The sequence below is a fragment of the Hyperoodon ampullatus genome, assembly GCF_949752795.1.
Source record: "Hyperoodon ampullatus genome assembly, chromosome: 6".
Lineage (NCBI taxonomy): Eukaryota > Metazoa > Chordata > Mammalia > Artiodactyla > Ziphiidae > Hyperoodon > Hyperoodon ampullatus.
This window is the reverse complement of record NC_136919.1, coordinates 46,353,601-46,368,709: the sequence shown is the minus strand read 5'-3', so window position 1 is coordinate 46,368,709 and position 15,109 is coordinate 46,353,601. Positions and strand designations below refer to the sequence as shown.

Below are 15,109 nucleotides of genomic sequence, written 5' to 3'. Positions count from 1 at the left end.
CCGCCCGGGCCTGCCGGCCCCGCCCCTCGGAGCAGCCCCGCTCCCGCCAGGCTCCACTCCGCTCCCGCCAGGCTCCACTCCGCTCCCGCCAGGCTCCATTCCGCTCTCGCCAGGCTCCATCCGCTCCCGCCGCCCCCGGGCCCCACCCACTCAGCCGAGGCCCCGCCTGGCTTATGAGGTCACGCCCACTCCCGCCACCGAGGCCACGCCCCCTGCTGACTCGGCCTCTCACCTCCAACCTCCTGCTGTTCTTCCCCGGAAGACCGAGCGGAAAATCCGGAAAAAGGATCGGTAAACGCCAATAGGCACATTGCGCTTGCGCATGGAGGGCCGGAAGTCAAGTCGGAGGCGGAGGTGATTCTGCTTCCGTTTCTGGTTTTGCTCCAGTGTTTGGGTTGTCTTCGCGGCTGCTCAAGATGAACCGATTCTTCGGGAAAGCGAAACCCAAGGCTCCGCCGCCCAGCTTGACTGACTGCATTGGCACGGTGGGCACTTAGACACACATAACTAGGCTCAGGGACCCTGACACCCCCCAACCCCACCCACCCCCGGCTTCGGCGCCTACTCCTGGGTACCGGACCCATTGCATCTCAGCTCTCTCCACCCCACTTTCTTTCCTGTTACCCAAGTCATTACTGACTCCACAAACCAGGGACCCCTAACCCATCACTGTCTCGCCCTTCTTGCGCCCCACCCCTTCTGGTGCCCAGTGCCGCGTCCACTCGCTGTTTCTTTACCTCCTCACCCCTACCAGCCATAGGCCCACGCAGCCTTCCCACCTCGTCCAGCCTGACCCCTAACTCCTCTTCCATCCCTCATCCCTCTCCCACGTCAGGACCCTTGGCTTGATACCCTAGTTCAACATATCTGTACCCCAATGCTGGATCTCAGTAACACAAAATTCAGAATTCTGACCCCTGACATTAAGCCACCACCTTCTATCCAAGCGAATAGCATTATTAGATCTGAGCCCTAGCCGGGGTCCACTGGGCACTAACCCATTTCACACACCTCCTGCTTGAGCCCTCAGCCTGACAAGCCTCTGATTCTAGGGAAATCTCAACTAAGCCCAGAGATTCTCAAATTCTTTTTCTGCTCAAGCACACTTGAGAGCGACCCTGGAATATTAGAATTTAGGGGGTGGAGTATAGTTTATGAAAGCTCTCCAGTGTTTCTGGCTGAGAATCTCCCCACCACCAACAGGAATCACTGTTTTCCACCTTTCACCATATGCTCTTCTTTTTTTTTTAATTAATTAATTTTATTTATTTATTTTTGGCTGCATTGGGTCTTAGTTGCTGCACGTGGGCTTTCTCTAGTTGCAGCGAGCAGGGGCTACTCTTCATTGCCATGAGCAGGCTTCTCATTTCGGTGGCTTCTCTTGTTGCAGAGCACTGGCTCTAGGTGCACGGGCTTCAGCAGTTGTGGCATGCGGGCTCAGTAGTTGTGGCGCATGGGCTCCAGAGCACAGGCTCAGTAGTTGTGGTGCACGGGCTTAGTTGCTCCGTGGCATGTGGGATCTTCCCAGACTAGGGATCGAACCTGTGATCCCTGCATTGTCAGGCAGAATCTTAACCACTGCGCCACCAGGGAAGTCCCTCTTCTTTATTTTTCCTTTCTTCCTCTATATTCATTCCTCTCCTGCCACTTTTCATGTAAATGTATTGCAATAACTACTACTGCCTTTGATGTTTTTCCCCTCAAGGTGGACAGCAGGGCAGAATCTATTGACAAGAAGATTTCTCGGCTGGATGCTGAACTAGTGAAGTATAAGGATCAGATCAAGAAGATGAGAGAGGGTCCTGCAAAGGTAAGGTAGGCAGCACCTGAAGAAGGTACTGTGACAGCCTAACTTGAGCACCTGTGGAACTAGGGCCTGGTGGTAAGGGCTGGTGAGAGATACAGAAGAGATGCTCACAGTCTAATAAAAAAACATACGTGAGGGTGTATCCTTCAGGGAGGAGAGTTTGCAGCCATATATGAGAGGAAGGCTGGGATTTGACCTGGTGGCAAGAAGATGCTGGTCACTTGTCCAGAAGCATGTACGTGGGAATTAGCATATTCTACTGAGAAAGTGCTATATTCTACCTGGAGAGCTGGGCCTGCTCAGGAATAATGAGTTGCCAGGCTAGTCAGGTTAGGTAAGTATAATAGACTGGTTAAGGAGTGGCATGTTGGGAAAAAAGTACCAGTGTTCTATTAATAATATCATCACTACCTACTAGCTGTGACCTTTATAAAGTCAGTTAATTTTTTTTTTTTTTTTTTTTTGGCTGCATTGGGTCTTTGTTGCTGTGTGCGGGCTTTCTCTAGTTGTGGCGAGCGGGGGTTGCTCAGCAGTTGTGGCGCACGGGCTTAGCTGCTCCGCGGCATGTGGGATCTTCCCAGGCCAAGGCTCGAACCCGTGTCCCCCGCATTGGCGGGCAGATTCTTAACCACCAGGGAAGTCCCCAGTTAATTTTTTATTTTCCTCTTCTGTTAGGTAGAAACATAGAGTTGTATATTTAAGTGCATGGACTGTGAATGTAGAACTGTCTTCTTTTTTCCCATCCCTGTAACTTATTAGACATTCAAGCTAGAGCAAGTTACTTAGCATCACTGAACCTCAGTTTGCCCGTCTATGAAATGGGGATGATATCTACTTTAAAGTGTGAGATTAAATGAGGTAATTCATGTGACCTACATAGCACTGTGTCTAGTACATAGACACATTCAGTAAATGTTAGGTATTATTATCATCTGTGAAGTAATAATACCTGCTTTTCCTTCTTCATTGGAGGAGACAAATAAAATGATTTATGAAACAGTATAGAAATGGAAGTGACAGGAGGATTTTCTCTGCCATCTTAGTTAGATGGCATGGAATGGAGAGCGACCAGAGGCAGGAAAGCCCACCTCGACTTGAGGAGATGAAAGCCTAAACCATGGTGGTAGTAATGAGAATGACATGAGAGGAATCAATTTAAAAGTGAGTTCTGAAAATCTAAGATGGCAGTGCATGAAGACACAGTAGAGAGAGGAAAGGTAAGGTTGGTGTAACAGTTCTCAACCTAGAGAAGTGAGAGACTGGTGGGGCCATTATTAGTCATTTCCAAGGTAAGAGCAGACTGAGGAGTTTGGGCATGCTGAGTTTGAGTGGATAGCAGACTGTCCAAATTGGGAATCTCCCTAAGGCACCTAGATATACAAAATCGGCCCTCTTGGGGCTGGGAGTAGAGATAATATGCACTAGGAAAAGGAAATGTACTTCAGTACACTGAGATGTGGGATGCCAAGACTGAAACAAGCTGGGGCTTAAAGCCTGCTTGGGAAGTGAACAATCCAGGAGTCCCTGTGTCTACTACCTTGAAGATGAGAGGAAGTAGGTATGTGAGGATATGGGAGATTTTTTTTTACCATATGTATATTTTCTACTTCTTTTCATTAAAATCTGTTTTTCTCCCTAGAATATGGTCAAGCAGAAAGCCTTGCGGGTTTTAAAGCAAAAGCGGATGTAAGTTATAAGCATAACCTCCTTTCCTTTAGCAGGTTTAACCAAAAGGGAAATGGTCTTCCATTCCTTTAGGTTTTCATACCTTTAGGTTTTCATACCACTTTATAAGTATTCTTGAGTTAATTGCAAATTTCATTTACACATACAGTTAGCTGGGTTTTTCTCCCCCTGCATGTTCAGCAACATCTGTTGCAGCACTGTCCATTTAAATAGAACTTTTTGCTTTGATGGGAGGTGTTTTGTATCTCTGCTCTTCAGTACAGTAGCTATTAGCCATGCGTGGCTATTGAGCACTTGAAATGTAGCTAGTGTGACTAAGGAACTCAAGTGTTAATTTTATTTAATTTTAATAATTTAAGTAGCCATGTGTGGCTAGTGGCTTCTGTATTGGACTGCCCAGATCTATAGAGTTTGATTCTCCCATTTATTTAATTAGAGTGTGCCTTTTTAATTTTTATTTGTTTGTCTGTAAAATTGGGAATCTTGAATATTTGTTCCCTCCCATCAGAAGATTTAACGGTCCTTAATTTGTTTTAGGTGACTGTGTCCCAGTGTTTGAGCAGAAGCCCAAGAGTATCTTTGGTACTTACCCTTGTGAGCTGTTGAGACCCTCTGCAGGGTTATAGAGGTCAGATGTAATCAGCTAATAAAGAACCAGAAAAATTGTTGATATCTCTATTCCTATTTATAAACTAACTTTTTATAAGACATCAGACACCATCTTACTCCTTTTAGATTAGACAGAATTGGAAAAATAAATTATAATGCCTAGAGTGGTGAGGGAGTGTGATAAAACTTACCTCTCTAATGGGTAGCATTGCAATTTTTAGGTAACTTTTTTTTTTAATAAAAGGATATTATTCATTGTAGAAACTTGGCAAGTACATAAACATGAGTAGAAGAAAAGGAAATCTACCTAGATTCCTGCTAGCAGAAATAACCACCTTTAAAATGCTAATTTCTTACAGTTCCTTTCTCTGCTTGTGCATACATGGTATGTGTGCATATAATTTTTTAGAAAATAACAAATGGCATGTATATAGGTTATCCTTTTCCACTTAATGTTATGTCATGAGTGTTTTTGTCCTTCTAAATATTCTTTGCAAACATTATACTTTTTAACGGGGTAATAATGTTCCACCACCATTTGCCTGCATCATTGACCGTTTTTCTTCTGGTTGGATGGTTAGATGGTTTCAAAATATTGTATAAGGACTATAATGATATAAGTCTTTGAGGCTGTATTATAAGTTGATATAAAGCTTTATTTTAAAAAAACATGGAGTGCCAGGCGTTATATTAGGTTGGATAGATTACCTATTTGTGGATACGAGATTAATAAAATAACATACCTGTCCTCAAGGAGTTCAGTCTACTGGAAAAACAGTTTCACTATATGTATGAAGAGCCTTAAAAACAGTCTTGCCCTTTCCCCCAAGAATTCCATTTCTGGGACTTTAGCATAGGAAATAATCTAAAACATTATAAAGACATGTATTAAGACTTCTTAACAATGTAGAAAGCAGCAGTAATAATAATAATGTTAAGTGGAAAATAGTGTTGTAACTAAAATATATGCAAAGGAAAAAGACTGGAGGGACATCAAATAATGTTTGTGTTAGATTGATTAAATTGTTTTTCCCAATTTTTCTGTGTATTTAATTTTTTAACGTTTGTTGTTATTGTTTTTAAGAAAATTCTCTTATTTTGTGTTAGAGATACTTTCTTCCTGAGGATTTCTATCTGGCTCACATTTATCCTTCTCAATTGACTCTAAAAAGGTATGAGCAGCAGCGGGACAATCTTGCCCAACAGTCATTTAACATGGAACAAGCCAATTACACCATCCAGTCATTGAAGGACACCAAGACCACGGTACTCCCAAAACACCTTTGCCATGGTTTTATTTTATTTTTGTTTTATTTTATTTTATTTTTGTACTCTGTGCTCTTTTCTTATGGTTTTTAAAAGACAGTTTAACCAACACGGGTTCTTAAGACATGGTGTTTTCTCTTTCCTTTTTTTAGGTTGATGCTATGAAACTGGGTGTAAAGGAGATGAAGAAAGCATACAAGCAAGTGAAAATCGACCAGATTGAGGTGAGATGTGTACTGGTTTCTCCAAGAATATACACTTGTTTCTGAAAGAATCAAAATGATTGTGTATGTGATGGGAAGAGCACAGGAGAGGGATTGAATCTTGGGTTCTGCCATTTACTAATAGAGTAACTTTGGGAAAGGGTACCAAAGGTCTCACTTTCCTCATTGTTAACCTAAGGATCCTAATACCACATACAATTATAATTAGGATGAAATAAATGAGCTGGTGTATCTAAACGCACAATGCCTGGCACCTAATAAGCACCCAGTGAATAAGCACCCAGTTTCCTTTTACTTCTAACTCACTTGATTTTTAGTCAGTTGCCTCAATTGTAAAGTAGTGATGTTGCTGCTCATCTCCCAGGATTGTCCCGAGTGTAAAATGGGGACATATACATAAAGTGCTTAGCACGGTTCCTGGTGTAGAATTGATTCCCTCTTCTAGTAATTCTCTTTATATTTTTTCCCCCAGTTTTATTGAGATACACTTGACATATAACATTGTGTAATTTGAAGGTATACAACATGATGATTTGATACATATATATATAGTGAAATGGTTACCACTATAAAGTTAGTTAACACCTTCATAACCTCACATAATTACTATTTTTTTGTGGTGAGAATATTTAAGGTTTACTTTCCTAGCAACTTGCAAGTATTGTTAAATGTAGCCACCATGCTGTACTTTAGACCCCCAGAACTTGAGTCATCTTTTTTTTTAAAGGTTATATTCCATTTATAGTTATTATAAAATATTGACTGTATTCCTTGTTGTACAATATATCCTTGTAGCTTATGTATTTTATACATGGTAGTTTGTGCCTCTTGATCCTCTACCCCCAATTCTTTAGTTTTTTTTTTTTTTTTTTTTGGCTGCACTGGGTCTTAGTTGCGGCACACGGGATCTTCACTGCAGCATGCGGGCTTCTTAATTGGTGCATACGGGCTTCTTAGTTGTGCATGCGAACTCTTAGTTGGGGCATGCGGACTCTTAGTTGCGGCAGATGGGATCTAGTTCCCCGACCAGGGATCGAACCCTGGCCCCCTGCACTGGGAGCACAGAGTCTTACCCACTGGCCCACCATGGAAGTCCCTAGATTTTTAACAATAATGTCATTAGGTCCTTAAAATTAGCATTTCTTTTTGAGATCATGTTTTGGCTGGGGCACTGAGCCCTAAGAGTTTGGCTCCTCTCGCCTCTCTCAGTTGAACAGCACAGATGGCAGACAGGGTTAGCGGAAGGAGTAGTGACTGGCCTGAGGAAAAGGCTTCCTTTCTGCATATGTGATAGTTCTAACCCCCGGAGTAGAATGTCTCTTTCTAAGAGGGCATGGACTCAGTTTTGTTCACTATTGTATCCCCAGTGCCCCAAACAATGCCTGTCCATAGTTGGTGCTCAGAAAGTATTTAATGATTGATGGACAAATGAACTAGAGGCCATTCATGGAGATAAAGCAGTTCTGCCCAATTGAAGCATTATTTGTTGGTGGAATATTTACTATGTCCCCAGCATTTTACTGCTTCTGCAGACGTATTCTCTGGTAGGGTAGTTCTGGTCTTTAGTAAGTGAAGGCATTCCTCCCATCTCGCTCTTTTCCAGCACCCCTCCTTATACTTCTCGGCACCCTCTTTCTAATCCTCCACACCAGTCTCTGCTTACAAGAATTTAGGCTTAGTGATACCTTCCAGGCGATTCACTGAGAAAAATGTTCTGAGTATGCTTGTCTTATTTGTGTATTATTATTTGATAATAAAATAAAATGAAACTGAATTTTATTTTCTGCTTTTCGGGTTCCTTGTGTTTTAATTAGTGCTATTTAATGAACAAAATAGAAATTTTGATCTTTCTGGTTTTTTGTATGTTTCTTCATCTTTCACCTATGGTTGTCTGACTCTCTCCCCATCTAATTATCCTTCTCCTGTCACCTCATAGATTTGCCTGCATGACAGGTGGAAAGCCCCTTTCGTTGTAACTTTTTTGATGTGTATGGGTATGTGTCTTTGGCTGGTCTAGGTATTTTGAATTCCATTTGTTTTCCTAAAATACTTTACTTGTAAAACATTTTCACTGTTTTATAGTGCTCATTCAGAAAATTTGCCTCTATGTATGTATGTTCCCCTGTTTCTGTCTTTTTTGTTTCCCAGTTTCTGCACATCAAGTGTAGTGCTTATATTTGTTTTGTATTGATTTTGTTTGTTTTTCCAGAACTGAACCTGCTAATTCTTTGTGATGATTTTTTTCTTTTCTGTGTCTATCCTAGAGTCTATTGCTAGGAATCCTATCCATAGATGATTTTGGCAGACTTGTCTTGACATGTAAAAGCATAATATAAGTTCAACTTGATTAGTTTATGTTATTTTCACTCTATTTTAAGTATTGTTTTAGCCAGTGCTTCTCTGTATAGCAGACTGTTACATATGTACAATAGTTTGGCACTTGCAAATGCAGAAAAGCAAAGCATTTTCTTTTTAAAAAAATGTTTTTCTCCGCTTTATTTTATACCCTTTATATGGAAAAACAAACCTAATCTGGGGGCCAGGAAGGAGTTTTTAAATGTTTTGCATTGCTCTAGAAATTCTGAAGGATAAGTGGTGCTGATTTTGACCCTCTGTGTTATCAACACTAGTCCATTCCCCTCTATGTGGAATTTTCAGTATATGAAAAACATATTGTTTTGCACATCCTTAACTCAGTAGAAGATATATAGTATTAAGTGCTTAGTGTTTGACACATATTATGACATATATTATTGCAATAAATCCTTATAATAACCCTATGAAGAATGACTATTAATAATCCCATTTTACAGATGAGGAAATAAAGGCTAAGAGACATTACTTTTCATTGAGTAATGGCCAAATTTTAGCTTGGATATGTTTGACTCCAGAGTCTGCTCTTCTGACCATTATACTAACTGCCCTTTATTATGCTATAGCACTTCTCAGATTGGTTTTACATTCTTTCTGGCCTTGTAATAGTCTCCCAGTTAAGTACAAATAGATAATTCCCAGAAGATTTATGCCCTCAATCAATTTTTTTCACCTGCCTGGTCTCAGGTATCAAGCCTATCCTGATTACATTTCTGTTTCCCCATCCGGGGTGGGCCCAGTACAACTTTTTTGTACTACCCAGTTGTTTCCGCTACTGCTTCCTTTCCCTGTACAGCATAGTCAGTTTTTGGCTGACTCAAGAAGAGTAATTTGCTTGTCTGAATTACCTCCTTTTCTCTATTAACTAGAAAAATTTTGATAGTGTAAATATTGCTTGATTTGATGTTTCAAGCAAACTTTCTGTAATGAGAGAGCTGACTGGGCATCTATTCTTGCAATAGAAGTTTGGATTTCCATGAAGCACCTTAAATTCAAATGCAAGATTACCAATTCTATTCTTTATTTTTAAATTTACATTTTACCACCCAAAATAAGATTATGTGGGCCATTGCTCGTTTCTGAGATTCAGGGGAGAGAATAGGGACAGGGGGTAGTTAGAGAAAAATGGTAAGAAATGAATAAAAATCCTGTCATATATTTTTGTAGGATCTACAAGACCAGCTAGAGGATATGATGGAAGATGCAAATGAAATCCAAGAAGCACTGAGTCGTAGTTATGGCACCCCAGAATTAGATGAAGATGACCTAGAAGCAGGTAAGTTATAGGAAAAGCACTGTATATGTAGCTTTAGCATCTGAGAGGAGTGACTGCCTGGGACCTTTTCTCCCAAATGTTAGAGAAAATTTCTGCAACAGTTCCCTGAGAGTTTATGGTATAGTCTCTGGGCAAAGAGCTTGAGAGGCAGCCATATCAGATTTGCATACCCCACCAACTCTGGGATGGACAAGCTCTGAAGGAATGTCTAGACAAAGGCCTCTGCTGACCTGGTGCTTGGTATCCAAACACTGCCATTCCCTGCCATTTTCCTTTTGATTTTTTTTCTCTTTATTTTCCTGCTGGAGTCCTCTCCCTCAGAACAGCGAAGCAGATCAAGAAGCAGTAGTTGGCAAATACTTAGTGTGCATCTACTATATGCCAGGCACTGCATTAGATGCTGGGGATTCAGCCTTGAAGAAAACAAACGCAATCCCTGCATTTATGAAGCTTCTCCTCTAGCAGGGGTAAGAAACTGCTTGTTTCAAGTAATTCATTAATTATAAGAGCACAAACTGTTGGGAAGGAGAAGTATGGGGTACCATAGGAGCACATAGCCAGTGAATCTAACCTATTTGGGAGTCAGTGACAGGCATTGCACCTGAAGGATGAGCAGAGGGTAGCAAGACAAAATGGAAGGGGTTGTTAAGTGGCCTCGCAGAGAGTTGTTTAGAAACTATTCCTGTAGTCCATTTAAGAAATTGTGGTGGCTGAGACTATGGTGGTGGTAGCAAAAACAGAGATAAGTGGACATATTGAAGAAATTTTAGGAGGTTGAATGGACAAGACCTAATGATTGATTGGGTGTGGAGAGAGAGGGAGGTGTCAGAGGTGTTTGTCAATTTCTAGCATGAGCAACTAGGTAGATGGCAGGACCACCCCACACTGGGTTTTCTGTTGCGTGATTCCCCTGTCCCATTACTACTACTTCTTTCTCTCCATGTTCTGTTTTGCCTAGAACCTTTTTTCCCCCGTTTATTTCTTATTTCTCATCTTAAGTTTCCTCTGATGAGTCTCTACCTGCTGTTGCCATTTCCCCTGGTCACTTCCAACTCACTTTGCCATAGACTTATTTTTAAAGCCTGATCTCATGCAATGGTCACTCACTATACAACAATCTCATGCCTCCTTTCACTGCCTGCTTTCAAGTTCATCAATAAATGGGAGAGGATTTTTTACGTTTGTTATCATCAGGATTTTCTAATTTGAATTGGCCAACCGATAACTATAGAAGACTCATGAAGACTGGGCCTTATAAACCTGTGGGGAATGGTTTTGTTTGTTTGTTTGTTTTATTTTTGTGTTTCATGGATTTTTACCACACCAGTTCCCCTGAAAATTTCTTACAATGGCCATCTTTTATTTTGAAAATAGAAATTAATAATCACCTTCTCTTTGTTTCTAAGTTTTCATCTTATTGTAAATAATTTGGGCAACTTTCTTAACATTAGCTGCCAATTTTCTTGCTTATATTTTTTCGAAATATTGACTATTTCAATCTCAGAGTTGGATGCACTGGGCGATGAGCTTCTGGCTGATGAAGACAGTTCTTATTTGGATGAAGCAGCAGCTGCACCTGCAATTCCAGAAGGTGTTCCCACTGACACAAAGAATAAGGTGAAAGCTTTTTCTGTTTTATTTTCTATGCAAAATGGTCTGAGAATCTAAAAGGTATTCTTAAGTAAGAATAAGGTGAAATCTTTTTCTGTTTTATTTTCTATGCAGAATGGACTGGGAATCTAAAAGGTATTCTTAAGTAAGAACAAGGAAAGACTGTCATTATTTTGGGAACCCTTGAAAGCCCAGTTTTCCCACATTGGATTGTGGATAGGCTACATAAATAGTGTCACTGAGGCCCAGGGATGGTTTTATTCAATGACAATTTGTATAGTATACATAATCACCTTTGTGAGCTTGGACTGGGTGCTATTGGGTTTTAGACATTTCCTGGGAAAGCAGCAGCAACATATGCATGAACCATGCGGGGTGGCAGTATAAAATAAAGGTCCACTCCAGACACGATGATCAATAATAGGGTGGATTTTTTTTTGAACTAGGGATTCATAATTTAAGTATAAAACTTAATGTAGAAAGATTCTACTTCAACAAGGAAAAAGAATCAGGATACATGGGTGTAAGCCTGAGATTGACACCGCTAACTGTGAGACCTTGGCAAATCACTTAGCTGTTTTGAACTTCTCTGTTCCTTGCATCTATAAAATGCAGGTAACTGTAACTATCTCACATAATTGTTGTGTAGATCAAATTAGATCATGTATGTAAAAGGACTTTGCGAACTTAAAGCCCTGTTCAAATCTACATGCTTGTCATTATAAATAGATAAAATTTTGCTGCTGATAAAATCCTGTTTACCCCATCTGAGTTTCTGGTATCACATGTCATTTTTTCTATTGCCACTGACCGTTTACAGTCCTGGTGTTTACCTACTCCCAACGTGCACATTGAGGTGCACAGTATAGTTGACAGAATCCTAGAGTGGGAGCCAGTCTCAGCTCTGCCTTTATTCACTGTGTGACTTTGAGCAAATTAGAAGTTCGTATCTTCTCTCTGAACCTCATGGTTTTCCTACCTGTGCAATGTGGGGAACAAAAAGGTGGGAAAGTAGATAATTTCTCAGGTCCCTTATAACTGAATTTTTTTTTTAATTTATTTATTTGGTTGCATTGGGTCTTAGTTGCAGCAGGTGGACTCCTCAGTTGCAGCTCGCCAGCTCCTTAGTTGTGGCATGCGAACTCTTAGTTGCAGCACGCATGTGGGATCTAGTTCCCAGACCAGGGATCAAACCCGAGCCCCCTGCATTGGGAGTGAGGAGTCCTAACCACCGCGCCACCAGGGAAGCCCCCCTTATAACTGGTTTTGATGAATGTGTGTGTTCCCCTACCGTACCCCTCCCCCCGCTTACTTGAGCCTGGGGTCGTCTTACCTTTCTGTACTACACAGGCCACCCTCACCATTTCAAGGCACCAGGTACATAGGTTGCTTTTTCTCAGCATACCTAAAATCATTTTTGTTAACACTACCATAGCCCATCTTTTCAAATCCTTAGTAACAGGTCCCTGAGGGATGTGTGTTATTTCCACTTTTAGAAGGTCACAGATTCCTGACTTAAATGTGCTGTTGAGGTATGGTTTCTGAATTGATAGTGGTGTCACTGCCTATAAGTTTGTAGTAAAGTGTGATATGGAAGTGACTGCCTGTCCCAGGGCACTGCTCCTTTAAGGATTGATGAGGCAGGCTTCCCTGGTGGTGCAGTGGTTAGGAATCCGCCTGCCAATGCAGGGGACACAGGTTCAAGCCCTGGTTCCACATGCCGTGGAACAACTAAGCCCGTGCGCCACAACTACTGAGCCTGAGCTCTGGAGCCCACGAGCCACAACTACTGAAGCCCCTGTGCCTAGAGCCCATGCTCCATAACAAGAAAAGCCACTGCAATGAGAAGCCCGCGCACCGCAACGAAGAGTAGCCCCTGCTCTCCACAACTAGAGAAAAGCCCGCGTGCAGCAACAAAGACCCAATGCAGCCAAAACTAAATAAATTAAATAAATAAATTTTTAAAAATAATTAAATAAATAAAAGGATTGATGAGGCTACAAAAGGTATTGGTTCACTTTGGGATCAGAGTGAAAGTGGGAATCTGGAGGTAAGCACTCACTCCTCTGCCTTCGCTCCTGGACATTCCCAGTCCCCTTTTCCCCTTTCTGGGTTTACTCTTAGGTTTCTCTTTCTCTCTGTACTCTTCCCTTACTCTGCAAGGAGTCATCCCTTTTGATCCCTTCCACTTCTTTTCCTGGTTTATCACTTCCCCCTTTACCTTTCATAGAACAGCTTGTTCTCATCTTACCAGTGAGATTTTTGTTTTCATTGATTAAACACTTAGAAATGAGTTTTGACTACTAAACACTTGTAATCTTTTTCTTTTTTTATCATTTGGAAAATAGTGGCACTAAGCATTTCTTCCTTTTCACAGGATGGAGTCTTGGTGGATGAATTCGGATTGCCACAGATCCCTGCTTCATAGACTTGCATCATTCAAGTACATCATGTAAAATAAACACATATTCTGGGACTAGGAAATATTTATCTTTCCAAGTTTGCCATAACAGATTTAGGTTTCTTTCCTTTCTTTGGAGGAGAAGTTAATTACATTGCTTTCATTTTTTTTCCGTTAAGAGACTCATTGCTTGAAGGAAGCTTTCTTCATACTAAATTTTTATTCCTTTTCTCTTATGAAAGACTAACTTACTTAAAATTATCATTAGGTATGTATAACTTCATTCCTTAATAATAATTTTGAGATAAAACCAAGGAAATGGGAATCTTTAAGTTCTATGATAGCATATCTCCACAATCTCAAATTGACCCGATAAATTGATGACAAAGACGAGATTAGTGGGACTGTCCATATTATGATCCCAAACCATTTTCTCTTGTGGTATTATAGGTTGGTTAAAGTGATGGCTTTTTTTGGTGATTTTTGTTGTGTCTTGTGAGTAAATTGTTGCTGTGTCCAATACTGGAATGGAATTATCACTACTGTGTCATGGGTGGCTATTTTGATTCTGTGGTTCATTCAGTATTACAGTGGACTTGTAATCAATAATGAATATTTCTTGATATTTAATGTATAGGACATTTATTTATACTCAATAAATATTTTTCAAAAGGATATAATTTTAATAGTATTACCTCAGCCTGAAACTTCCACTACAGAAACCAAATTTAATATAATTTTAATGTCGACTCAGCCCAAAAACTCCACTACAGAAATCGAATTTAACTGGCAGCATTGTGGTATAGTGGAAAGAGCAAGGAGCAATCCAGGCTTGGGCCCTGGGTCTGCATCTAATAACTACTGAGTAGCCCACTCACACCTCTAAATTTTAATTTCCTTACTAGTACAATCATGCTTCCCTCACAAGCTTTTGTGAGGAATAATTGATTGTCTTGAGTAATTTGTTAACTGCCATGTCTCATATGAGGGGTTATTAACAATTAAAAATCAGGGGTTGGGAGTTCTCTGGCAGTCCAGTGGTTAGCACTCGGCACTTTCACTGCCATGGTCTCGGGTTCAGTCCCTGGTCGGGGAACTAAGGTCCTGCAAGCTGCGCAGCTCGGCAAAAAAAAAAAAAAAAAAGTGGGCTTTATTCCCTTCTTGGGAAGTGCCTGGATTGCTACAGCAAGTCCAAATTCCTGCTAGATTTCAGGGTCTTTAATGATCCATCCTCCCTTCTGCCAGCCTCACTGGCTGCCTCACAGTGTCACTGCACCAGCCTTTCATGTGTCAGCAGATCAATAAACATTTATTGAACACCAGCCCTGTAGAGTCTCTATACCGACCCAGGGGATACCAAGAACAATCACAGCTCCTCCTTCAAAACTTCACTGTCTAGTTATAGGTGAGAATGAGACACGGATGTAACCCTCTCCCACCCCCACTAACCTCACCCTTGAAGAAGACTTCCAGTGGAGCAAACATTACACTATTCTTCATTACCTTCTTGAAACCTTCCTTGGCTTCCTTACAAGTTCTCACTCAGCCCTTTTAATATTTCTTCCATTATAGTTCCAATCTGGGATGACTTCTTACCCTTCGTACTTTCCTTGAGATAACTCACACCCATGATTTTAACTATTACCTATGAACTAATGCCTCAAAATAACTGTTACTAGCCCAGACCTCTTTCCTTATTCTTATTTTCAGTTCTGGGTATTCCAAATTAAACGCCCCACCACTACCTAAAATCTAACATCCAAATTAAGCTCATTACCCTGAGCTTTACACTCAACCAACGTTCCTGCTTTATTTCTTATCTTGCCAGTGTTAAATCAGTGACCCATATATTGCCA

At 40.9% G+C, this 15,109-nt stretch overlaps 1 protein-coding gene across 1 annotated transcript; it reads left to right on the top strand.

The window, feature by feature from the left end:
- Positions 1 to 416: 416 nt before the first annotated feature.
- CHMP5 (charged multivesicular body protein 5) lies at positions 417 to 14,040 on the top strand (the record flags this gene model as incomplete). Its single annotated transcript, XM_079706644.1, has 8 exons — positions 417 to 485; positions 1,706 to 1,810; positions 3,447 to 3,493; positions 5,275 to 5,368; positions 5,521 to 5,592; positions 9,133 to 9,241; positions 10,746 to 10,858; positions 13,230 to 14,040. 8 exons carry the CDS (start codon positions 417 to 419, stop codon positions 13,278 to 13,280), a joined length of 660 nt encoding a protein of 219 aa, XP_079562770.1. The 3' UTR covers positions 13,281 to 14,040.
- Between the last annotated feature and the right edge of the window lie 1,069 nt (positions 14,041 to 15,109).